The sequence below is a fragment of the Poromitra crassiceps genome (assembly GCF_964638095.1).
Source record: "Poromitra crassiceps genome assembly, chromosome: 9".
Taxonomy (NCBI): Eukaryota; Metazoa; Chordata; class Actinopteri; order Beryciformes; family Melamphaidae; genus Poromitra; species Poromitra crassiceps.
This window is the reverse complement of record NC_139630.1, coordinates 22,118,593-22,144,627: the sequence shown is the minus strand read 5'-3', so window position 1 is coordinate 22,144,627 and position 26,035 is coordinate 22,118,593. Positions and strand designations below refer to the sequence as shown.

Genomic DNA, 26,035 nt, shown 5'->3' with positions numbered 1-26,035 from the left:
GGCGACGCCCATGTTGCTGACCGACAGAGTTTCTGCCAGCGAGCCCTGAGGACAGAGACAAGAAAACACATAGTGCATTTCATATCAAAGACCAGTATATGCTCTGAATACTACAGGCCTCACAGACTAGTCGGGTGTTAAAACACTGTGTATGGTTGTAGGTGTTAAAACACTGTATGGTTGTAGACCAATCGTTCAAGTGCAGTAACAAAAAGCAAGAGGCAGAGAGAAACATGGCTGTCCTGATGCTCCACTACAGTCAACAGTGAGGAGGGATTAGCAGAGCAGATAAAACCTTACCTCAGCTGTAATATTTGAAAGGCTAAATAGTCCATTGACCGATATAGATGTTGCTACTGCCCAAGGTGGCCAAACAATTATTTGATTTTTTCTTCCTACGTCTCTAGTGCGATCCCTGCCGAGCTTGTACCTTAATTTATGATATAACTCTGTAAACAAACCTACCCCCCCAAATAATAAATCAATCAATAAATAAATAAATAAAATAAAATAAAATAAAATAAAATAAATAAATAAATAAATAAATACAACAATAATAAAAAATACAACCCCCTGATTTCTGTGTTAGTCAGGGTGATATGTGAAAATTATGTTTACTTTTTTCATAAAAGCATGAAACTTGGTACACTTGTATAGTTTGGGGCCCCGAATATTTTCAGAGATTTTCGATGGATGACTACTAAAATGCTGCCCTACTGCATACATGCTGTGGTTTACCTGGGGATTATGTACAATGTGTTTACACATACAGTACATGCTGTGGTTTACCTGGGGACTGTGTACGAAGTGTTTACACACCTGCATACATGCTGTGGGTTCCCTGGGGATTGTGTACGATGTGTTTACACACCTGCACACATGCTGTGGGTTCCCTGGGGATTGTGTACGATGTGTTTACACACATTCTGTGGGTTCCCTGGGGATTGTGTACGATGTGTTTAAACACACATGCTGTGGGTTCCCTGGGGATTGTGTACGATGTGTTTACACACCTGCACACATGCTGTGGGTTCCCTGGGGATTGTGTACGATGTGTTTACACACCTGCACACATGCTGTGGGTTCCCTGGGGATTGTGTACGATGTGTTTACACACATTCTGTGGGTTCCCTGGGGATTGTGTACGATGTGTTTACACATACATGCTGTGATGAGTACTTCATCTGGCAGACGGACGCCTGGCGGTCACAGCCCGGCACGGCGTTGAGAGGACGACATACGTTGATGTAGTACTTCTTCCTGTCACTGGAGTCAGAGAGATCCATGACCTGCCAGTTCCTACTGGAGCTGGGGCGAGAGAGGCTGCAGGCAGAGGAGGGACAAGAGGAGAGAGAGAGAGGGAGACAGACAGAGAGAAAGAGAGAGAGAGACAAAAGGAAGAGAAGAGTCAGGCTAGAGAGACACTATGCAACTGAACCGACCGTGAAAAGACGATATCAAACACTGGAAATTAGGGGTGTAATGGTTCACAAAATTCACGGTTCAGTTCGATATGACACAGTGGTGTCATTAGAGAGCTGCAAACCCGAGGGTACCCTCGCGGGCCCCTCGGGCCTGCCTAAACGGGCCCGGGCCGGGCTCGTTTTTTATTTATTTTTTATTAATAGGTCCGGGCCGGGCCGGGGTCGGGCCGTTTTTCAATAATTAAATAAAATAACGTTGTATTACTCGCTTGATTTTACACAGCAGAGCAGTCACACAAAGAGGAGGAGCGCACACTGCACATATCTGTATGTTTTCGATACAGCAAAAAAGTAGAAATGCAGGAGAAATTTCTTTGATTATTATTATTATTATTATTGTTGTTTTGTACTTATTTATTTTATTATTTTCATAGTCTAGTTTAACATTTTATTTCAATTTACGACAATGTTTTTAACACCTTTTGTCTTCAAGATTCATTTTAATAGCCATAGTGAGTAATCAGATTAGAAAAGAGGAATTTGACTTAGTGCAAGTACAGTATGCAGTGCAGCGATCACATCAATAGCAGAGGTTTAGCATGATATCCCTGTAGAAGACTTGCACTGTTCAGCAGTGCAAGAGAATAGGAACCTAAAGCCTCATACCTAAACGGTTCGGTGCACCCTTACTGGGATTCATAGATTTCTTCGATCTACTGTCGTAGAGACACTCGCTTGACTTAACTTTGACACTCTCAAGAGTGTCAAAGCTCTCAACATAGAGAGCTTTTACAAGAACATAGAGAAGATAGAGATTGCAGCTGCTAATTGTATATACTTGGCGACATTCAATTCAGTTCAAATTTGACTGGGTGGTTAATAACTTTTCCTGGGGTGTGACAAACTCAAAACACATACCGGTATTTATGTTTGGTTTCCAGGGACTTTAAGTCCTGAACCTTCATACACTACAAGATCATTTGCACGGCCATCCTCGCTTCGCCTCAGTGTGATAGCCTGTGTTCAGTCTATAATATACTCAAATTCAATATATAGAGAGGCAAAGTGACCACCTACTTCCTGCTTCAGCACTGTACCAGAGATTTTCATCCGCCATTTATTTTCCCATACACATTTAGTAAAATGCTTCGGGAGAGACCATAGAACATTTCACTCAGACAAAACGTAAAGAAATTGTGGATTTAAAGAAAAAGTTAAAGAAAATTTAAAGTTTTGGTCCAAGTGAAATGTTCTGTGGTCTCTCCCGATTCTAAATATAGCTGAACCGTTTGGTTTGACAAAGTAAAACTATTTTTATAAGCATTTTATAAAGGAACCAGGAGAAGCTTCTCCTGGTTCCTTTATGACAATTTTTTGGCCTACGCACCTGATGTGAGTGTTTCTTTGGACTTGTAGCAAGAGCGCAAACACCCTATCTCATTTTTGCTTTATAAGCATTTTATGAAATGTAAATGGAAAACAAAATGGCGGACAAAAATAAGCAGAAGCAGGAAGCAGGAAGTAGGCGGTCTCTATTGCAATACAATAATGTGACAATACGTAGCGTGACCCCAATGAATTGATATTAGCTCCATTTTATTCTGCTGTAGTAATCACAAATGAGACGACTCGACCATCACAATTTCACAAGGTCTCTATTGAAATTGCATCATGTTCACTTTGTAATGACATTTTTAAATTGTTGTTTACAATCTAGCAGCCAACGGCATCGCTAGAAAGATCTGTGGCTCAGAAGTGAGCATAAATCTGCGTAGTCAGACTTTGTTGTCATTGAACTTTTATTTCCTACATTCTATCGCGGTTGCATTGAGCATTTATGGTTTATAGTCTTACAGTTTGATCCATGTAGTGAACTTACAATTATTACAATTAAGTACTTGTTACCTGGAGAGGTCGTACTGGTCCAGCGTGTCGGGATCAGTCACCAGGCATTCGTGAGGCCTTTCAGGACACGCATAGGATGTATACCAGCGGAAGTTATACGTGTAGTTGTCCTCCACCTGAGTTCATATAGTGAAGATAAAAATACAGTATATCCATAGGGACATTGGAACACTGCAGCACAGCAAAGAAAAAGTGAATATAAATATGAGCATAGCAAATGGGGGCATAAGATACAATGCAACAGACACCTCCAAGCATATTCAGTAGAAGTGTCTGTCCAGACTGACGTTTGAGCCAAATGTGAAGAAATTTCGTCAAGGTGTTACTGAGATATGGCGTTGTCGAACTTGAAAATGGCGTTCGTGAGGTCACAGTGACCTTGACCTTTGACCACCAAAATGTAATCAGTTCATCCTTGAGTCCAAGTGGACGTTTGCGGCAAAGTAGATTAAATTCTGTCAAGGCGTTCCTGAGATATCATGTTAACGAGCATGAAACGAGCGGTCGTGATGTCACAGTAACCTTGAACTTTGACCACCAAAATCGAATCAGTTCATCTTTGAGTCCAAGTGGACGTTTGAGGCAAATTGGAAGAAATTCCGTCAAGGCGTTCTTGAGATATCGCATTATCAAACTTGAAAATGGCATTCGTGAGGTCACAGTGACCTTAACCTTTGTCCTTTGACCACCAAAATCTAATTAGTTCATCCTTGAGTCCAAGTCCACGTTTGAGCCAAATTGAAAGAAATTCCGTCAAGGCGTTCTGAGATACTGTATCACGTTAAAGAGCTTGGAAATGAGGTTCGTGAGGTCACAGTTTCCTTGAACTTTGACCTTTAACCACCAAAATCTAATCAGTTCATCCTTGAGTCCAAGTGGACGTTTGAGGAAAATTGCATCAAATTCCGTCAAGGCGTTCCTGAGATATCGTGTTGACGAGCATGAAACGAGCGGTAGTGAGGTCACAGTGACGTTGAACTTTGACCACCAAAATGTAATCAGTTCATCGTTGACTTCAAGTGGACGTTTGAGGCAAATGCAAAGAAATTCCATCAAGGCATTCCTGAGATATCGCATTAACGAGCTTGAAAATGGCATTCGTGAGGTCACAGTGACCTTGAACTTTGACCGCCAAAATCTAATCAGTTCATCCTAGAGTCCAAGTCGATGTTTGAGGCAAATTGGATGAAATTTCCGTCAAGGCGTTCCTCAGATATCGCGTTAACGAACATCTGTAGGACATACGGACAACCCAAATCCATAATGCTTCCGGCCTGGCTATCGCCGGCGGATGCATAACAAACAAATTAGTATCAAGTAAGTGAGAAAGTATAAAATATATAAAGATACAGTATATGCAATAGATCCAATGAGAATATTGAAATGTGAAAAAAACAAATACGTGAAGTTGCAGCTTATATTAGGCTCAAATCAATTCAATATTATCGAGTAACACGGTATTTCATGAGCATTGCAATGTTTCGGAGGGACAGTATCGTGATATAAAATTTGGGATATATCTATAAAAGCCCTTACAGGGAGTGTCTAGAACTGAGACATGCGGGGGGGATATTACATTTACAGTTGGAGGTATGTACAGAACGTGCAGAGACGCAGTTAGAGGAGGAGGGGAGGAGTTTACCTGGAATTCGGGTTTCCCGGCACCCGCGTCGCGGTCGCACAGGAAGGAGATGAGGGTGGAGCGCAGGGTGTGCTCTCTGTTGTTGTACTGCGAGCCGTTGGCGTAGCTCAGCTGGATCAGACCGTCGTAGTATGAGAGACGGGAGTTTGACTCCCCCAGACTCCACGAGTTAGAACTGAAGAGGGAGAGTACACAATGACAAGGCTTAAGTCCATCCTATTGAGAGGCATATCAGACTAGTCCCCATCATTATTATGGGGACTAGTCTTGAGATGCTAACCTGACGCTGCCAGATGGACGGTATAGCTCCACATAGGTTTCACTAAACCAGTCGATCTGGGAATGAAGTAACCAGACCCGCTGACGGAGGCGGGCACTTTTTCCAAGCTACTTGGCAGGTGATTGGATGACCCATCTGTCTATCACCGCTGGTGGGTGTTAACTTCAACCAATCAGATCGCTGAAGGTGCCTGTGGATGATCTCCGTGGTATTCATTGATTGAGTCCTCACGGTCGTAAAGTCACCTTCGAAGCATTTAGTTAGATTATAACGAACTAGTTGTGGCTTAGCCTTCCCAAATGTTGAGGGTCATTTTTTAGAATTTAATACATAGAATTGGGAACGTTACATTCAATTTCATTCAGACTGCCTGTCACTTCCGCGGTGGCAGCCATGTTGACGAGTGAAAAGAACTACAAAGACCATGTACCCACCGCCTGAGCCCGTCTACGGCTGCCGCTGATTCGTCGGCCCGGCATGGCTCGACCAATCATCTTAACTGCATGTGCGGGTCCAGACCGTCACGGAGGTCGGAGAACCAAATGAAATGTGAGTTCACGTGACGGGCGGTTTACCAGGCTATTGAGATGCCTCCTCCAAGACAAAGGCACAATCCCCTTTCAATGTTTTTTACCGCTACCCCATGTTTTCGAGTGCCCTTCAAAATGGAGCCATGGATTGAAATCAATTGCCTAGGAAATGGGACACACCACTTATGAACTCATCATTTTGCCAAACTGGGATAATAAAGCTAACAGATTGAATGAAGTCTGCAGATTCTCATATATTATTTTGTCATCATATTGCATATTTCCACACATTAAATTCTTGGTAACTTATTAATATTTAAATTATAGTATTTTATTAGTTCCCTGGTTTGCTCTGGAGTCACTGGAAAACATGATTATAACATTATAGTGGGCTACTACTAAGGGATAGTATATTCAATATATGTTAATATTGTACATATTCTATGTAAAAATGCCAACATTTTATTCTGGCGATTGGGTTGCTTCATAATCGGGAGATTAAACCACCCCATGTACAGGGTATTCAAAAATAATGTATTTTATAGCTCCAGTTACATTTCAGAGTTAAATGCTTTACACAGACCTGCTTGTTTGCCAGTTGCTGGCTGGCGCTTCTACATCTGTTTCCAGCTTGGAAGCGGGCACCCATACCATCTTATGTTAAAATAGTCACAAAACACCCAACCGCAACTTACAAAAATATGTGAATATCTTCCTTTAACTCATTGAATGCCAATGACGACAGCTGTCGTCAATTCAAATACTGACGTAGAGTGCCAATGACGACGGTTGTCGTCAATTGCGTTTTTTGACGGTGGGACGTGGATCAATGCCTGATACATCTCTGGTACAACTATTGTAGCTATTGGAGGTCTATAACCTATTTTACAGAACCCTTAGGTGGCGACAGTGCTCTCCACATAACAGAAAGGCAAGGAAAAAACAAAGAAGAAGTCGTTATGGAAACGGAAATCGCATCGCATCCGTATGCATCGATATGCTGAAGCACGTTACTGCAGCTGTGCCTGCAGCAGCCAATCTGCTCCCACAATTGAGCCGCTCTGTGTCGGTTGCGACAGCACATCCGCACATCCACACCGTGGAGTTATTATTCTCAACTGGAAGCATCGTTGCCGGTGACAAACACACGCGGAACGCTGTAAAAAAGCTGCACCCTTCACTGTGCGCACAGCAAACTCAGCAGAGAGCCACCACAGACAGGAGGAGGAGTGTGCAGTTGAGGCGAGGCGGGGCGGGGCGGGGCGGGGCGGGGGGGGGGGGGGGGGGGGGCACGCAGAGCAGCACGCAACACCCAGACAGACCCAGGCAGCAGGACAGGATTGACAAACGCAAGCCAGAATATCCGATGCCCACCAGCAGCAAATCAAGACCAGCAAGAAGCTGCAACCAGCAGCGCACGCAGGGGCCAGCGCTGCTGGTTGTAGCTAAAAATATTATTCTGCCAAACAAAATTCCCTGGCCTAAACTGTTTTATTGAAGGAAATTATTTTTGAGGTGTGACTACATTAGAAAAGATTAGCTTCAGAGTCAGTGTGTGCTTGAAATGTTTAATTTCACAAAAGGCCAATTATCTCAGCTTCTAGAAAAAAATTGCTGTTTTTGGATGAATCAAGCTATCTTCTCCGGCTCATAACTAAAGAACGGAAAATGGGATCAATAAACTTTTTTTTGCAGATGATAGAATAGAGTCTCATCGTTCTTTGTGCGTGTTCAGTGTTTACATAGTAATATCACACAATATTCTGTGGGCCTCGAGAAATCACTGAAAACGCTCTGAAACTCTGGCACTGGGAGCGTCCGTTCTCCAAAAGTGGCTGGCACTCAATGAGTTAATGTCGATACAAAAGGATCACTCGAGACTTTACTCTTTGATCCAAAATGTGGTGTGCAGAGTCTCCTACTGGTGAAGAAATGAATAGCTTCACTTGGTGAGAATTTGCACCTTTAGCTCAGATATAAACAAAGCATGATATGAAATGAAAGCGCCGTAATAAGAGCATTATTATCTGACTGCCTCTTTTGCAGCAATGCATGAATCCTTCGGCTCTGTTGTTATTTACTCCAGAGAGTGAGTAAAATAAAAGTATGTCGTTAAAAGTAATCATGCTCCATTGTTTTCTCTGAATATTTGGCACCGATATCATTGTATGTGTGTGTGTGTGTGTGTGTGTGTGTGTGTGTGTGTGTGTGTGTGTGCGAGCGTGCGTGTGTGTATGTGTGTGTGTGTGTGTGTGTGTGTGTGTGTGTGTGTGTGTGTGTGCGTGTGTGTGTGTGTGTGCGTGTGTGTGTCCACGTGGTTGACTCTTACCTCTTGTCTACCTGGCAGGCTCCGCTCTTCTCAGGGCACTTGGCGGCTTTGAGCGAGCCGCAGATGTTGAGGTAGTAGTCGTAGAGGCCGCTGCTCAGGTTGTAGAAGCCGCCGTGGGCTTTGGAGAGAGGTGACAGGTCGAAAGAGAAGCCTGGGGGGGGGGGGGGGTGGATGTAGAGAGAAGGGGAGAAAGAGGGAGACTAAATAGTGGCTGGTGATCCAGCGTGTAATGTGTTACACCTATTAAACCACAATCACATCATCACTGTGAAATCTTTGAGAAATATCAGCTCCTTAGCTTTAACAATTTTAGAACATTTAAAAGCACGTGTCTAATCTATAAATGTTTACACGGCTTGGCTCCTCCTCCTCTAGGGGAGTTCATTAGAAGGAAGAATAGAAATTTGAGCACAAGGGCAGCAGCTAGGGGGGACTGTGAAGTCCAAGCTAGAAAAACCACGTTTTCAAAAAACACCTGGTCGATCAATGGCAGCACTAGCTGGAACACACTGCCTATGGCTATTAGGGAAAGCCCCACTTTTGCGGCATTTAAAAGCCAGCTCAAAAACTGTCTGAAAACAAACCAATTTTGTGAACACTAGCTTAATAGCTACCTTCCAAATCTTCTTCTCTTCCTGCACTAGGCACTTCACCACTTAAGTGTAGCACTTAAGAGAGAGTAGAGTAGCCTTCATACTGTATCTATGTATTGTTATCATGTAACCTGTCGAATGTAAGGTGTAGTATTCTTCTTTTAGCACTGACATGCTGCATGTACATCCTGTCTGTGTTCTGCTGTAATTTGATGTCTGTAATGTTGTGGTATCTCTTGCGATGACACGTTACATGTATATTGTTAACTCAATAATGAGACGTTTATTTAATATCAGTTTGTTTACTTTTCCGCTCTCAACAGCATGACAACTTGCCGCTCCCGGCTCACAACATAACACATCATCACAGCGCGCAGCCAGCACAGCATCATGGGTACCGTAAAGCATAGTATAGAGGTGCCAACAAATCATGTTAACAAACTCCCCTCTTTCTAAAAAAAATAAAAGTGACAGAAACCATGTTTCTTTTTTAACCCTTGTCAGAAAACAAATTCCTTTTTTTCAGTCTTGAACAGCCATTCGATTTTAGTAAACCCTGTAATTAGATTTAAGTAAACACTCCCTTATCATTACATCAGGCTAGAACAGCCATTAACATTTTCTCCCTTTTTTACAGTCACCCAACCTTCCACTGTCCATCCTTCAGTGCTTTGAGAAGCACAAGGGAAGAAGCTCCCTTTTTAGTCAGACAGTCCGCCAGCTGTTCCTTTGTGTCTGACCACAGGATACGTTGGATCCTTTTGTTTTGGACTAGTTCTTTGATGCCACTTATTTCTAGTCTCAATCGTTTTTCTGTCACAGATTTTGTGGACTTGATAGCATCCACAAGGGAGTAGTTGTCTGTGACACATATCACAGGCAAGATGTCCTGTGTGACCTTTCCTGTGGTCAGTTCAGAGTAGAGGGAGGATAGAAATATGGCATTGTCAATACCATCAGCAAGAGCAAGTGTTTCTCCTGCCAGTGTGCTCCGAACCACTCTCCTGATCCTCTTAGATTGCCAACAGACAGGCGAGAATGTTCCTTCTTTGCCCATCAGAACGATGAGATGTCCTCCCTGTGTTCCGCCGTCAGGCAGGTTTGCCATGGAAGCATCACTGAAAACAACAAGCTTCAAAAACTCATCATTTCCTAAGTTTTGAAATTTTAGGGTGACATGTTCTGATTTGAGTTTCTTTACTACTTTATTAGCTTCGTGCAGAGTTTGCACAGTGGCATGTTTTAAGCTAGATGCAAGGACACACGTATCAAACATAATGTCCGGCCTGCTCTGTCTAGCTACCCATAAGAGTTGACCTATCTTTGACCTCAGTTTGTCAGTCTCACAGTCAGTGAGAGGAGAATCCCGCTCCAAAGCTCTTGTTGAGTCCATGAGAATGGGCTGAAGATTCTTTATGTAGAGGTCTTGTTGCATCTCCACTCCTCCTTTTACTGTGGCAAATTCCATCCCCACATAGCGAAAGCTGTTATGCTCCTCACGCCCCACTTGAAAAGCCTTTTTGAGGTGGGGAATGACTGTAGTGGCAAATGTGTCAGTGCCACCCCAGATGAAGTCATCCACATGACAAGCGAGGATTCCAGTGACACTGCAGGATTCATCAAGCCAGAAGAAAACAGCAGGATCCACTTGTGACATTGTGGCCCCCGTTCTCAGCAGTGTTGCTTTGACTTTATTGTACCAGTAGAGCGATGCATCAGCTAGTCCATAGACACATTTCCTGAGCTTCCACAATGTTCCTTCACTTTTGGCTTCAGGAGGAGGCCGAATGTAAATGTCCCTAGACAGCTCCGCCCCCTGAAGAAAAGCCGACTTGATGTCCATGGAGTGTAGTGTCCACTGTCTCTGACATATAACTGACATCAGTATCCTGAGTGAATCTGATGAGCATGTGGGAGAGTCTTTAGGAAGATCTTTTGTGTCAAATTCTTCAAAGCCCCTAGCTACTAGACGTGCTTTGGGCACTATACCATCAGGGGTTTCCTTCAGTGTACACACCCATCTGGTGGATACCTTCTTTTGGCCAATATCTTTTACCTCATCAAACACCCAATTTTTCTCCCAGTTACTAATTTCGTCAAGTTTTGCATTGTTAAATGAAACATCCTCTGTGACTAACACATCATTTTCATGTATAACAGAGCATAGTACATCATTGTCAAGTTTTGCATTTTCAAATGAAACATTTTCATGCACAGCAGACTCAGAGCATAGTACATCATTGTTCAGTGGCACAATCTGAAGATTGTTTACCTGAGTAAGATCAGCTGACCTCTCTGTACCTGCAATGTCAGGGGGTTCTGAGTACTGTAGGTTGTACCAGTTCTTGTGTCTGCCTGTTGCCTTTCCTGCTCGTCCCATCAATTTTGCTGTGTGAGGAATACCAGTGTCGTTGTCCACATAGCTAATTTGTTGTCCTGTTTTTAGCATTATAGAGCCTCCTACTCTTATGCCTATTGGCTGTGGCTGATCATCCTGATGATCGCCACCATCAGCGTTAGCTACAGCATTGTTGAGGAGCCCTGCAACATAACCAGCATCATTATCATCCTCTATGTCACTATAAGTAGCGGCTAAGTTACCTCCATCACTGTCATTTTGCGGTGGGGGCTCTGGGCCCTCAGCACTAGCCCCGCCCCCTTCACTGTGATCACAATTAGCTCTCCTCAGCCTAGAGTGGTGAACCCTGACATATGTCCCACCATGACGTACAAATATCACTACCCCGTCTTGTCCTATCACAACTCCAGGACCTTTCCATTCAACACAGTCTGTTCTCTTGTAAAAGACTTTGTCTCCGGTTTCATACTTCTCAGGTTTGCTGTGTTTGAGACATATCTCACATTTGTTTACTATCTCTTCTAGAATAGCAATGCTCTTATCATCAACATTTCCAGCATTAATCAGCAGTTTCTTAAGTTTATCAACTGACGCATGGCCAAATTGCTTGTGCAGCTTAAGTAAAGCTTTAGGCTTTTGTTCCTCAGTCATGTTGTCTGTAATTGCTAGTACTATGTTCTCATATGTATCACTTGGGGAATCTTTATCTGATATGTTTAAACAATAATGGCCTGAGGATGTAACCTCCAGAGCTAACTGTTGTTTGTTGCTGTATCATTCTTTAAGTCCAAGACAGTTCCCGCTCTTTTTAGCGAGGCTTTGCTTAGCAGTAAGGGGATGTCAGATGGGACTACTTCTGTTTCTATGCAGCATTTTGTTTTTCCTATCTTGGCTGGGATTTTGACCATTTTTGTGGAATGCACAACATGTCCATCCCCGAACTTAAAAGGCCTGCTGCTGCCTGTGTTTATCACTTTTTGTACGTCTCTCTCATTTAGTCCCTTTACATAGTTATTCAGCCACTTTTCACCACAGACTGTCCTCGTGCATGCTGTACCGATTACAGCCGATCCTAGAGCTTCAACCATGAATATTTCAGAATCTGATTCCTTGGAAAACAGTGTTAAGTTACACTCATCAGGTTCTTCACTGCATTGATTTTCACTTGTCATTTTTACATGCTCTTTCTTGTGTGGGCAGTCTTTCACCCAGTGGTATGTGCTCTGACAAATTCCACATTTTGTTCGTCGTCCATACTTATCAAGCGGGTTAGTGCCTGCGAGTGGTCCTCCTCTAGCTTGGCTACTTTGGGCTCGTGACTGCTCTCTTCCTCTTCTGTGATCCGTGTAGTACACGGCATCTTGGCTCACGTTGATTGCTCCAGTCTTCTGCTCACTCTTCTCACCAAATACTCGTTTGAGCGCTGACTTCATATCAGCAAAAGTGTGCGTACCACACGCAGTTAATGCTAGTTGCTTGTCTTTGACATCAAGGCCGGCTGTATCGAGGAGTTTAAACGCTAAAACAGCGTCGGGCAGAACCATATTAAACTTACGGATCTTGTTGTATTTCTGTTCAAAGTCCGCTATGTATTCGGCCATAGCGACGCCGTCTTTCCTTGACACTCGATCAAACACAGAGTACGCTTCATAAGCCCGGTCTTTCTCTTCTCTCATGAAAACTTTGTCAAGTTCCCGAATCAAAGTGTTCATACCATCATCCTTGTTTAGATCGTCCGCTTGTATTTCTAGAGCAATGTCCCTTGGTCGGCCATCCAACGACAACGCTACAGCCAGTGCTTGTTTTTTCTTGTCCAGGTCCGTCACCTGTCTCCACATTTCAACTTCATTTTTCCAGTTTTCGTACGACTTTCCCTCGTCGAATGTCGGAGGCAGTCTGTAGTTATTAGAGGCAGCCATCCTCTGCTACCATGTTAACTCAATAATGAGACGTTTATTTAATATCAGTTCGTTTACTTTTCCGCTCTCAACAGCATGACAACTTGCCGCTCCCGGCTCACAACATAACACATCATCACAGCGCGCAGCCAGCACAGCATCATGGGTACCGTAAAGCATAGTATAGAGGTGCCAACAAATCATGTTAACAAACTCCCCTCTTTCTAAAAAAAATAAAAGTGACAGAAACCATGTTTCTTTTTTAACCCTTGTCAGAAAACAAATTCCTTTTTTTCAGTCTTGAACAGCCATTCGATTTTAGTAAACCCTGTAATTAGATTTAAGTAAACACTCCCTTATCATTACATCAGGCTAGAACAGCCATTAACATTTTCTCCCTTTTTTACAGTCACCCAACCTTCCACTGTCCATCCTTCAGTGCTTTGAGAAGCACAAGGGAAGAAGCTCCCTTTTTAGTCAGACAGTCCGCCAGCTGTTCCTTTGTGTCTGACCACAGGATACGTTGGATCCTTTTGTTTTGGACTAGTTCTTTGATGCCACTTATTTCTAGTCTCAATCGTTTTTCTGTCACAGATTTTGTGGACTTGATAGCATCCACAAGGGAGTAGTTGTCTGTGACACATATCACAGGCAAGATGTCCTGTGTGACCTTTCCTGTGGTCAGTTCAGAGTAGAGGGAGGATAGAAATATGGCATTGTCAATACCATCAGCAAGAGCAAGTGTTTCTCCTGCCAGTGTGCTCCGAACCACTCTCCTGATCCTCTTAGATTGCCAACAGACAGGCGAGAATGTTCCTTCTTTGCCCATCAGAACGATGAGATGTCCTCCCTGTGTTCCGCCGTCAGGCAGGTTTGCCATGGAAGCATCACTGAAAACAACAAGCTTCAAAAACTCATCATTTCCTAAGTTTTGAAATTTTAGGGTGACATGTTCTGATTTGAGTTTCTTTACTACTTTATTAGCTTCGTGCAGAGTTTGCACAGTGGCATGTTTTAAGCTAGATGCAAGGACACACGTATCAAACATAATGTCCGGCCTGCTCTGTCTAGCTACCCATAAGAGTTGACCTATCTTTGACCTCAGTTTGTCAGTCTCACAGTCAGTGAGAGGAGAATCCCGCTCCAAAGCTCTTGTTGAGTCCATGAGAATGGGCTGAAGATTCTTTATGTAGAGGTCTTGTTGCATCTCCACTCCTCCTTTTACTGTGGCAAATTCCATCCCCACATAGCGAAAGCTGTTATGCTCCTCACGCCCCACTTGAAAAGCCTTTTTGAGGTGGGGAATGACTGTAGTGGCAAATGTGTCAGTGCCACCCCAGATGAAGTCATCCACATGACAAGCGAGGATTCCAGTGACACTGCAGGATTCATCAAGCCAGAAGAAAACAGCAGGATCCACTTGTGACATTGTGGCCCCCGTTCTCAGCAGTGTTGCTTTGACTTTATTGTACCAGTAGAGCGATGCATCAGCTAGTCCATAGACACATTTCCTGAGCTTCCACAATGTTCCTTCACTTTTGGCTTCAGGAGGAGGCCGAATGTAAATGTCCCTAGACAGCTCCGCCCCCTGAAGAAAAGCCGACTTGATGTCCATGGAGTGTAGTGTCCACTGTCTCTGACATATAACTGACATCAGTATCCTGAGTGAATCTGATGAGCATGTGGGAGAGTCTTTAGGAAGATCTTTTGTGTCAAATTCTTCAAAGCCCCTAGCTACTAGACGTGCTTTGGGCACTATACCATCAGGGGTTTCCTTCAGTGTACACACCCATCTGGTGGATACCTTCTTTTGGCCAATATCTTTTACCTCATCAAACACCCAATTTTTCTCCCAGTTACTAATTTCGTCAAGTTTTGCATTGTTAAATGAAACATCCTCTGTGACTAACACATCATTTTCATGTATAACAGAGCATAGTACATCATTGTCAAGTTTTGCATTTTCAAATGAAACATTTTCATGCACAGCAGACTCAGAGCATAGTACATCATTGTTCAGTGGCACAATCTGAAGATTGTTTACCTGAGTAAGATCAGCTGACCTCTCTGTACCTGCAATGTCAGGGGGTTCTGAGTACTGTAGGTTGTACCAGTTCTTGTGTCTGCCTGTTGCCTTTCCTGCTCGTCCCATCAATTTTGCTGTGTGAGGAATACCAGTGTCGTTGTCCACATAGCTAATTTGTTGTCCTGTTTTTAGCATTATAGAGCCTCCTACTCTTATGCCTATTGGCTGTGGCTGATCATCCTGATGATCGCCACCATCAGCGTTAGCTACAGCATTGTTGAGGAGCCCTGCAACATAACCAGCATCATTATCATCCTCTATGTCACTATAAGTAGCGGCTAAGTTACCTCCATCACTGTCATTTTGCGGTGGGGGCTCTGGGCCCTCAGCACTAGCCCCGCCCCCTTCACTGTGATCACAATTAGCTCTCCTCAGCCTAGAGTGGTGAACCCTGACATATGTCCCACCATGACGTACAAATATCACTACCCCGTCTTGTCCTATCACAACTCCAGGACCTTTCCATTCAACACAGTCTGTTCTCTTGTAAAAGACTTTGTCTCCGGTTTCATACTTCTCAGGTTTGCTGTGTTTGAGACATATCTCACATTTGTTTACTATCTCTTCTAGAATAGCAATGCTCTTATCATCAACATTTCCAGCATTAATCAGCAGTTTCTTAAGTTTATCAACTGACGCATGGCCAAATTGCTTGTGCAGCTTAAGTAAAGCTTTAGGCTTTTGTTCCTCAGTCATGTTGTCTGTAATTGCTAGTACTATGTTCTCATATGTATCACTTGGGGAATCTTTATCTGATATGTTTAAACAATAATGGCCTGAGGATGTAACCTCCAGAGCTAACTGTTGTTTGTTGCTGTATCATTCTTTAAGTCCAAGACAGTTCCCGCTCTTTTTAGCGAGGCTTTGCTTAGCAGTAAGGGGATGTCAGATGGGACTACTTCTGTTTCTATGCAGCATTTTGTTTTTCCTATCTTGGCTGGGATTTTGACCATTTTTGTGGAATGCACAACATGTCCATCCCCGAACTTAAAAGGCCTGCTGCTGCCTGTGTTTATCACTTTTTGTACGTCTCTCTCATTTAGTCCCTTTACATAGTTATTCAGCCACTTTTCACCACAGACTGTCCTCGTGCATGCTGTACCGATTACAGCCGATCCTAGAGCTTCAACCATGAATATTTCAGAATCTGATTCCTTGGAAAACAGTGTTAAGTTACACTCATCAGGTTCTTCACTGCATTGATTTTCACTTGTCATTTTTACATGCTCTTTCTTGTGTGGGCAGTCTTTCACCCAGTGGTATGTGCTCTGACAAATTCCACATTTTGTTCGTCGTCCATACTTATCAAGCGGGTTAGTGCCTGCGAGTGGTCCTCCTCTAGCTTGGCTACTTTGGGCTCGTGACTGCTCTCTTCCTCTTCTGTGATCCGTGTAGTACACGGCATCTTGGCTCACGTTGATTGCTCCAGTCTTCTGCTCACTCTTCTCACCAAATACTCGTTTGAGCGCTGACTTCATATCAGCAAAAGTGTGCGTACCACACGCAGTTAATGCTAGTTGCTTGTCTTTGACATCAAGGCCGGCTGTATCGAGGAGTTTAAACGCTAAAACAGCGTCGGGCAGAACCATATTAAACTTACGGATCTTGTTGTATTTCTGTTCAAAGTCCGCTATGTATTCGGCCATAGCGACGCCGTCTTTCCTTGACACTCGATCAAACACAGAGTACGCTTCATAAGCCCGGTCTTTCTCTTCTCTCATGAAAACTTTGTCAAGTTCCCGAATCAAAGTGTTCATACCATCATCCTTGTTTAGATCGTCCGCTTGTATTTCTAGAGCAATGTCCCTTGGTCGGCCATCCAACGACAACGCTACAGCCAGTGCTTGTTTTTTCTTGTCCAGGTCCGTCACCTGTCTCCACATTTCAACTTCATTTTTCCAGTTTTCGTACGACTTTCCCTCGTCGAATGTCGGAGGCAGTCTGTAGTTATTAGAGGCAGCCATCCTCTGCTACCATGTTAACTCAATAATGAGACGTTTATTTAATATCAGTTCGTTTACTTTTCCGCTCTCAACAGCATGACAACTTGCCGCTCCCGGCTCACAACATAACACATCATCACAGCGCGCAGCCAGCACAGCATCATGGGTACCGTAAAGCATAGTATAGAGGTGCCAACAAATCATGTTAACATATATCAGTTTGTGCGTTGAATGAATGTAATGAATGATTGTGTGATATTTATTGGGGACTACGGATGTAAACTAGCATTAGCTAACTCCGGCATATTTACATGTTTTCGTATATAGAGGCTTCTATATTTCTGAACATGTCCATTAATGTGCATTGTCCCGTCACAATAAGCCAATAAAGTAAAGTAAAGTATCTATCGGCCCTGGACAGGTCGCCTGTGCAGTGTGTGCATGCATGTGTGTTTGTTAATGTGTGTGTGCATGCATGTGTGTGTGTGTGTGTGTGTGTGTGTGTGTGTGTGTGTGTGTGTGTGTGTGTGTGTGTGTCGTACCGGCCTGGGAGTCCTCCACCTTGCAGTCGTCCCCCTGTGTCTTGGACAGCACGCAGGCGGCGGCCGTGTACCACTCCAGCTCATACCAGCAGCCGTCAGCAGACACACTGCGGAGCACAGGGGCACTTTCCAGGTCTCCTATCAGAGAGGAGAGGAGCCAGGGTATTAACACTAACAAAAACTAACACAATAACCAAAACTAGGTGTGAAAACATTAACAGAAGTAAACAATAAAAACAAGGCTTTGCAAAAGAAAAAAGAAAGAAAAAACAATAACTAACTGAATCTGTAATATGTCTTATTATGCGTTATCTGTAAAACTTTTTTTGACATCATCTATTTATTTCAGACATACGCCTACTGTAGTATTTTGGGTGGGTATGAAATATATATATATATGTATATATATATATATATATTAGCTGTGCCACTGATTTTTTCTTTTAATGTATGATGTTAACTTTTTCTGACCTTTTTGAATTTCACCCCTAACAAATACCCCATACAAAAAGAAAGACAAACTGCTGAAACACTGAAACTAATAAAAACTAAACAAGCCATTTTCAAAAAATATAAACTAAATTAAACAAGCAAGCCCACTTTAAAAACGAATTACGACTAAACTGAGTTTGAAAACAAAAGGGCAAAAATGAAATAAAAAATAAAAATAAAAACGAATGAAAAATGCAAAAATAATACGCTTGGAAGGAAGACAAATTTGAATCAATAAAAAGGGAAAGGAGTAGACGAAAAGAGCGCGCGACTGTTCCATTGGATGACTGCTGCGGTCTCCGGGTGGTCCCACCTGGTTTGCACTTGAGGGTCAAGATGGTTGTGATCTTCACATCCTTGCTGCATTGGTCTCCGTCGGTGTACAACAGACGGATGTCACTCCCTGTTTCAGTCTGCTGCGGGGAGGACAGGAAGCTGCCCAGACTGGTGGCCTTATTCTCCTTATCTGAACACAGACACACAATCATTACAAACAGACTGCTGAGGTCCATCAGGTCATGGGCGTTTTTGCAGAAAGCAGAATGCACCATCTCTACACGCCACTAAAGGACATCAGCTTGCCACACTATACGTTGAGCTGAAACTAGGGATGCACCGATATGAAAATTTTGGCCGATGCCGATAACCGATATTAACATTGCTGTTATGGCCGATAACCGATATTTACCGATGTCGATATGATCTGTATCAAACCACATTTTTATGATCATCACATTTTGTACATACTGAAAAACACATGTAAACACTGAATTTGAAAAAGTTATGCATTTCTTTATTTGCAAAGCCTTTGGAAAAGCCCATAAATCATAGATTTACTGCATTATTTCATATCAATGTGAAGAATTTGGCTGATAATGATAACCGATATTAACACATTCAGTGCCACAGCGCTTCAGTAAAATTGTCTGGAGCCTGTGCCAGATTCACTTCCATTCAGTTAAAAACAGCTATAGAATTTTTTCTATTATGGCTATATTAACGGGGCTGGACTTTAATGAAACATTGAACACTCCTGCTTCTTCCAAAGAAGAAATTTTGTTTCTAGACAGTTCCATTATGAAATTACAGCCTCTCAAAAAAGTGCACTTTCAAGGGTTTTCTGTCGTTTTTTTTTACTTTCCAAGATATAGGCCCTTTTATGAATACCTTTTGCACTCTAATTTCGAGCACATTCACTGACTCTGGCTGGTGTTTTCTGATGTGGTGGCGTGTGGTGTGGTTTCTGTGAAGCCTGTGTGCCACACACCCCTCTCCCCCCCCCCTCCCCCCTCTCCCCTCTCCACCTCTGAGCTGCGGGCTCCTCCCACACGCACAGAGTTTGTTTTCTCGTTTTTGCCCCGGACAGATCCCAGCGCCCATCAAGAAGGAAATGATGCGCGCTGGCAAACGCGACTGAACGAAAAGGCTTGGCCGTTCGGCTTCGGATGCTGGCTTTCTAGGAAATCGTGTGGAGATAGATAGAAGCATAAGAGCTCAGTTGTGAGCGCGGATGCAGCCGAGCCCACTGTCCGCTGTAGACAGAGCAATATATACGGCTCTGGCAGAAAGCATGCATCGGTTTCCACTTTCTCCGCTGTCTCCTGTACAAAGTAAAGGATCTGAGGTGGGTGGAGCAGCTCCTGTGACGATGTTTAAGGTGGCGCCGTGTGATCCCTTGAAGGGATTCATGCTCACTGGCTAGGTACGACCTTAAACAGCAGAATTATGGAATAATATGAATTATGATTTTAGGACGTCCACAGACGTCCTTGGCACTCCTCGTTACTTTTTTTTAGGACGTCCACAGACGTCCTTGGCACTGAATGTGTTAACATGGCAACATCTGACCGATACCGATATGACCGATATGTTAAAAAATGACTAACATCGGCCGATACCGATATGATTGCCGATATATCGTGCATCCCTAGCTGAAACTAGTTAGTTTGACACTAAAGCTGTGGCTAAACCAGTGGCTCTCAATGTGCGGTCCGGGGACCACCAGGCATCCTTGAGGGGGTTCCAGGGGTTCCAGGGGGTCCCCAGCAAATTGACGAATTGTTCAACTTCAACATTATGTAATTTACAAGAAGTTAACAAGTAAAGAATGTTGGAGAATGACTGTTTTGGTAACAATTTCACTGTTCTCCCTCTACCTACAATACAGACAGTCTGTTCTCCCTCTACCTACAATACAGACAGTCTGTTCTCCCTCTACCTACAATACAGACAGTCTGTTCTCCCTCTACCTACAATACAGACAGTCTGTTCTCCCTCTACCTACAATACAGACAGTCTGTTCTCCCTCTACCTACAATACAGACAGTCTGTTATCTCTCTACCTACAATACAGACAGTCTGTTCTCCCTCTACCTACAATACAGACAGTCTGTTCTCCCTCTACCTACAATACAGACAGTCTGTTCTCCCTCTACCTACAATACAGACAGTCTGTTCTCCCTCTACCTACAATACAGACAGTCTGTTCTCCCTCTACCTACAATACAGACAGTCTGTTATCTCTCTACCTACAATACAGACAGTCTGTTCTCCCTCTACCTACAATACAGACAGGCATGTGATCTCTCTACCTACAATACAGACAGTCTGTTCTCCCTCTACCTACAATACAGACAGTCTGTTATCTCTCTACCTACAATACAGACAGTCTGTTATCTCTCTACCTACAATACAGACAGTCTGTTCTCCCTCTACCTACAATACAGACAGTCTGTTCTCCCTCTACCTACAATACAGACAGTCTGTTCTCCCTCTACCTACAATACAGACAGGCATGTGATCTCTCTACCTACAATACAGACAGTCTGTTCTCCCTCTACCTACAATACAGACAGTCTGTTCTCCCTCTACCTACAATACAGACAGGCATGTGATCTCTCTACCTACAATACAGACAGTCTGTTATCTCTCTACCTACAATACAGACAGTCTGTTCTCCCTCTACCTACAATACAGACAGTCTGTTCTCCCTCTACCTACAATACAGACAGTCTGTTCTCCCTCTACCTACAATACAGACAGTCTGTTATCTCTCTACCTACAATACAGACAGTCTGTTCTCCCTCTACCTACAATACAGACAGTCTGTTCTCCCTCTACCTACAATACAGACAGTCTGTTCTCCCTCTACCTACAATACAGACAGTCTGTTCTCCCTCTACCTACAATACAGACAGTCTGTTCTCCCTCTACCTACAATACAGACAGTCTGTTCTCCCTCTACCTACAATACAGAGAGTCTGTTCTCCCTCTACCTACAATACAGACAGTCTGTTCTCCCTCTACCTACAATACAGACAGTCTGTTCTCCCTCTACCTACAATACAGACAGTCTGTTCTCCCTCTACCTACAATACAGACAGTCATGGAATTCGGGTCAAAAGCAACAATAAAAAATACTCTCAGATTTGGTTCGGAGAACAAATTTCACCAAATGGGGGTCCATGGCATTAATGTGGACTAAAAAGGTTGGTGTTCAGTTGCTGTGACTGTTCAAAATTCATGGACAGGTTTGGTGTTTTAATTTCAGTTCATCTTTCCACCTGCAGGGGGTGCCATATTGCAATGGTGTTAAATAATGTGCCTGGTGCAACAGACAGGAGTAACGGCCGGTTCACACACACGCCTACGCCTATGCCTACGCCTATGCCTACGCCTATGCCTACGCATATAGGCATTGCTTCATGCACGCCTGGCGCCTATTTTCGTTCACACAGGACGCCACGCTCTGCGCTACGCTGAACACATGAGCAGCGGTTTTTTTACACTTTTCAGATCTGATTTATAGCATGGGTGAGTCCTCTTTTTTATTGTAATGTGCAAGTGAGGATGTCTGTCTATTTCTTGGCCCTTCCCTCGGGTAATCATGTGACTATGAGTCATCAACACCATGAGTGATATATGCATTGAGACAGGGGGGGTATATATACATCTGATAGAAAAGACGTTATTAGAGGAACACATGAAGGACAGCTTTCCTACTATGCACTCGCTCCACCCTCCCTTTTGGGCAAACTCGGTAGAAAATATGGCCCAAGTCCACCAGAAACAACAGCCAGCTTGACAGTTCAGCGCGCCTAGAGCTGAAAAATAGAACAGACGCCTAAACGATAAATGCAGCGCAGCGTAGGCACAGCGCGAGCGTGGCTTCAGCACAGCGTGGCAGCGGTATGTGTGAACGCTCTCGTCTGTTAACAAGGACGCCTAAATTTTAGGCGTTGCTTAGGCGTTGCTTTAAGCGTCGCTCTAGGCGTGTGTGTGAACCCGACGTAAGGCTGAACTAAGGACATTTCTAAAGCATAGAGAATACTTCTCTCTCTCTCTCTCTCTCTCTCTCTCCCAATAATCAATATAATGTCATTATTAGGAGGATCTGGGTCTTTTAAGCAAATTGAAAACATTGAGAAAAAAAATCCCCAACACTTGCCCACGGCGCAGATGGCGGCGTCCTCTGGGCAGCTGAGAGCGGCTCCTCTCTGGAGGACTTGGTGACAGACATTCAGGTAGAAACGTCGCAGGTCCGACTCTGGAGCATTGGCATCCACCGCCTCCCAGTTAGCACTGGACTCCACCTCTGCAGGACATGAGATGAGGGGGTGAGAGAGCAAGACGGAGACAAGTTGTTTTGAGGACATGACGTGAGGGGGTGAGAGAGCAAGACGGAGACAAGTTGTTTTGAGGACATGACATGAGGGGGTGAGAGAGCAAGACGGAGACAAGTTGTTTTGAGGACATGACATGAGGGGGTGAGAGAGCAAGAAGGAGACAAGTTGTTTTGAGGACATGACGTGAGGGGGTGAGAGAGCAAGACGGAGACAAGTTGTTTTGAGGACATGACGTGAGGGGGTGAGAGAGCAAGACGGAGACAAGTTGTTTTGAGGACATGACGTGAGGGGGTGAGAGAGCAAGACGGAGACAAGTTGTTTTGAGGACATGACATGGGGGGGTGAGAGAGCAAGACGGAGACAAGTTGTTTTGAGGACATGACGTGAGGGGGTGAGAGAGCAAGACGGAGACAAGTTGTTTTGAGGACACGCTCCGAAAGGAAAGCAACTGAAGATTTAGGGGTTAGGTGGAACTTGAACTCAACCAGCATTGTGTTATTTTTTTTTAAAGGCCAAAGCAGATATTTTTGGACCAAATGAGCATCTCAGCATGTCCCAGGAGAAATTATTGTCCTATCGGAAAAGTTTCATATTTTCCCCAAAGCGCGTCAAGTATTGATTCAGAACAGCTACATTTGCCAATCTGAGTACTTGGGAGCTGGATTGGTGATGATATCTCTGGATCAGCTCCCACTCGGGAATCAGCTTTGACAGATCTTTTTGGCCCCCATACAGGAGACGTGAAGCGACGCAACAGTCTGCCTTCGTTGCCGCTCCTTCTTTGACGTTATTTTGGTGTGTCGAGGCCCTAAAAGCAAATTTATACTGACTGCAGAGTGTCCGGTGTCCGCGGTGTTCACGGCAAGACCGTTCTCTCCGCAGAGGCACATCCTTTTATGGTAAATGCGGTAGCAGTGCAGTGTCTGCAGAGAGCGGAGAATCCCCCTCCAGGCTCCCGTTGTGTTTTTAGCAGGAATGCAAATGTCACATCAGTTCTTCCGTGTGTGATCCTGATTTATATCGACAAATAATCAATCCTAGTGCAATTGTAGGCTATTTTCAGTTTGTTTTTAGCAAGTAAGTTTGTTGTCTTCTTGTTTTTGTGCTTTGCATTAAATTTTTTCGATCTCAAATCGTTTTTATTGACGTAGTAAATTGTAGGCTATTCACTCTAAAATGGGCTCCCTCATGACTGTGAGAAAAGGATCATGTTGCTCCCTCACTCATGTGGCGATGCTCAAACCCGTTCATTTTGCACTGATTTCGCCGGTCACTTGGTCAGTTTGTGGAGGCTTCTTCCCTATACAAACCATAGCAAACATTAGCCAATCATAGCCTCGGAATTGACTGCACGAGCTCGCGGCGGGCTCCGCGGAGTTACATTTTATGAGAGGAGCGCGGAGCTCCGTGCAGTCCCTCCGCAGACTCAGAGCCTGTGCGGAGCACCGCGCTGGCCGCAACAGAGCCTCCGCTCCGCGAAAACTGGACACTCTGCAGTTAGTATAAATTAGCTTTAAGAAGCAACTTTGTTGTCCAGAAGCAATTCTCAAAAGTTTAGCTGTTCCTAGAACTGCCTGGAAACGCGAAAAAATGTCCCCCAGATCATCAGCAATGTCACAGGTCAGCTGAATACACTCATCATGTCTGTCAATCTCACCAGGGTATCGTGTGAGGGGTGAAAGGTCAAAGTGCTTGTTGCCATGGGAGACCCGGCACAGTAGGTCCTCCTTCTCCTTGACACAGGCGTATGCCGTCTGCCAGTCAAAGTAATAGGTGCAGTCCGTCTCGCCCGTAAACACCGGAGATCCTCGCCCACCTTTCTCTGAGGAAACCATAGCAGAACAAAGAAGGACATGAAGTTTTGACCTGCGGGACAATTTCTGCTGAAGCTGAGAAGCGCTGGAGATAAAACAATGCAATAGTAAACATGTTGTCGCCCACAAATGATGCGGTCACCCTTTGAGCCAATCAAGCACCCTAAAAAACAGAAAGGTCTCCGTCAACAGACGCGTCACGGAAACATCGAGCCATTTACACCAGAAGCGCTCTCTTTCTCTTTGCGCCGGGCGGTCACTAGTTATTATGTAGTAGTTATGTATCATGCCATGTTTTAATTATGCTGCTTTAATATATTTTAGGACCCCAGGAAGACTAGCTTTCACTATTGTGATAGCTAATGGGGATCCAATAAAACAATAAAACAATAAGTGACTTCATGGCTGGCTGCAAACGGCTGCTCGCAGCTCGCGTCAAAAACAGACCAGACGCGGAAACTCAGGAGGGCACGGTGGCTCAGTGGTTAGCGCTGTTGCCTCAGCAGCAAGAAGGTCCCGGGTTCGAACCCCGGTCCGTCCCAGGTCCTTTCTGTGTGGAGTTTGCATGTTCTCCCTGTGTTCGTGTGGGTTTCCTCCAGGTGCTCCGGTTTCCTCCCACCATCAAAAGACATGTATGTTATATTAGGGTTGATACTCCTGTCAGTGCCCCTGACCAAGGCACTGGCAAAAAGAACTGGAGTTGGTCCCCGGGCGCTGCACTGTGGCTGCCCACTGCTCCTAGTTCTAGGAAGGTTCCTAGTAGAGGATGGGTCAAATGCAGAAGATGAATTTCCCCAAGGGGATAAATAAAGGATAACTTAACTAACTTAACTTAACTCTCACTGCAGGACGTGGGACGCCCTAAGACAGCTTCTGGTGTGTCCCTGCCCTAAGACAGCTTCTGGTGTGTCTCTGCCCTAAGACAGCTTCTGGTGTGTCCCTGCCCTAAGACAGCTTCTGGTGTGTCCCTGCCCTAAGACAGCGTTTGAATTTTGCATTGGGGCCAGAATCCAAGGTGAAACGACAGGACACAGATATGACGGTTTATCGTGGGACTTAGAGTACCCTGTCCACCCCATTCACTTCAATATAACTGCCCCCAAAGTCTGGCCCCAATGCAAAATTCGAACGCTGTGACTTGAGTGATGTCTCATCTGTCTATTTAGGGTCCTTTTGAGTCAATCAGGAAATAAATGAAAAATCCTGGGGGAAGGGGCCAATCAGCTTCAAGCAGGATTCTCTCCTACGGAGTTATGTAAGGGGCATCACTTGTGGACCCTCAGGTTTTCTCCCTGCGCTCCTCAGTCTCACCTGCCGTCTTGTTGCACTCAAAGTTGATGATGGTCATTCTCTGGAAGCCTGTGGAGCATTTGCTGCCGTCTGGGTAGATCAGAGTCAGATCTCCATCTGAATACCTACAGGAGAGGAGACAGACAGACAGACAGACAGACAGAGAGACAGACAGACAGACAGACAGACAGACAGAAAGACAGACAGACAGACAGACAGACAGACAGACAGACAGACAGACAGACAGGCAGGCAGACAGACAGACAGACAGACAGACAGACAG

The 26,035-nt window shown here is 44.3% G+C and overlaps 1 protein-coding gene across 1 annotated transcript in view; it reads right to left on the bottom strand.

Moving 5' to 3' along the window:
• Positions 1–26,035, bottom strand: part of igf2r (insulin-like growth factor 2 receptor) — a gene marked incomplete at its 5' end in the record, with an annotated part of 144,593 nt that overhangs the window by 64,879 nt on the left and 53,679 nt on the right. Inside the window, 10 exons of the mRNA XM_083642893.1 lie at positions 1–45; positions 1,164–1,323; positions 3,330–3,445; positions 4,972–5,146; positions 8,111–8,261; positions 17,532–17,669; positions 18,337–18,489; positions 22,471–22,617; positions 24,306–24,470; positions 25,774–25,877. The exon at positions 1–45 is cut by the window's left edge and continues 132 nt beyond it. Of these exons, the coding sequence (XP_083499019.1) occupies positions 1–45; positions 1,164–1,323; positions 3,330–3,445; positions 4,972–5,146; positions 8,111–8,261; positions 17,532–17,669; positions 18,337–18,489; positions 22,471–22,617; positions 24,306–24,470; positions 25,774–25,877 (1,354 nt within the window). The remainder of the gene's footprint in view (positions 46–1,163; positions 1,324–3,329; positions 3,446–4,971; positions 5,147–8,110; positions 8,262–17,531; positions 17,670–18,336; positions 18,490–22,470; positions 22,618–24,305; positions 24,471–25,773; positions 25,878–26,035) is intronic.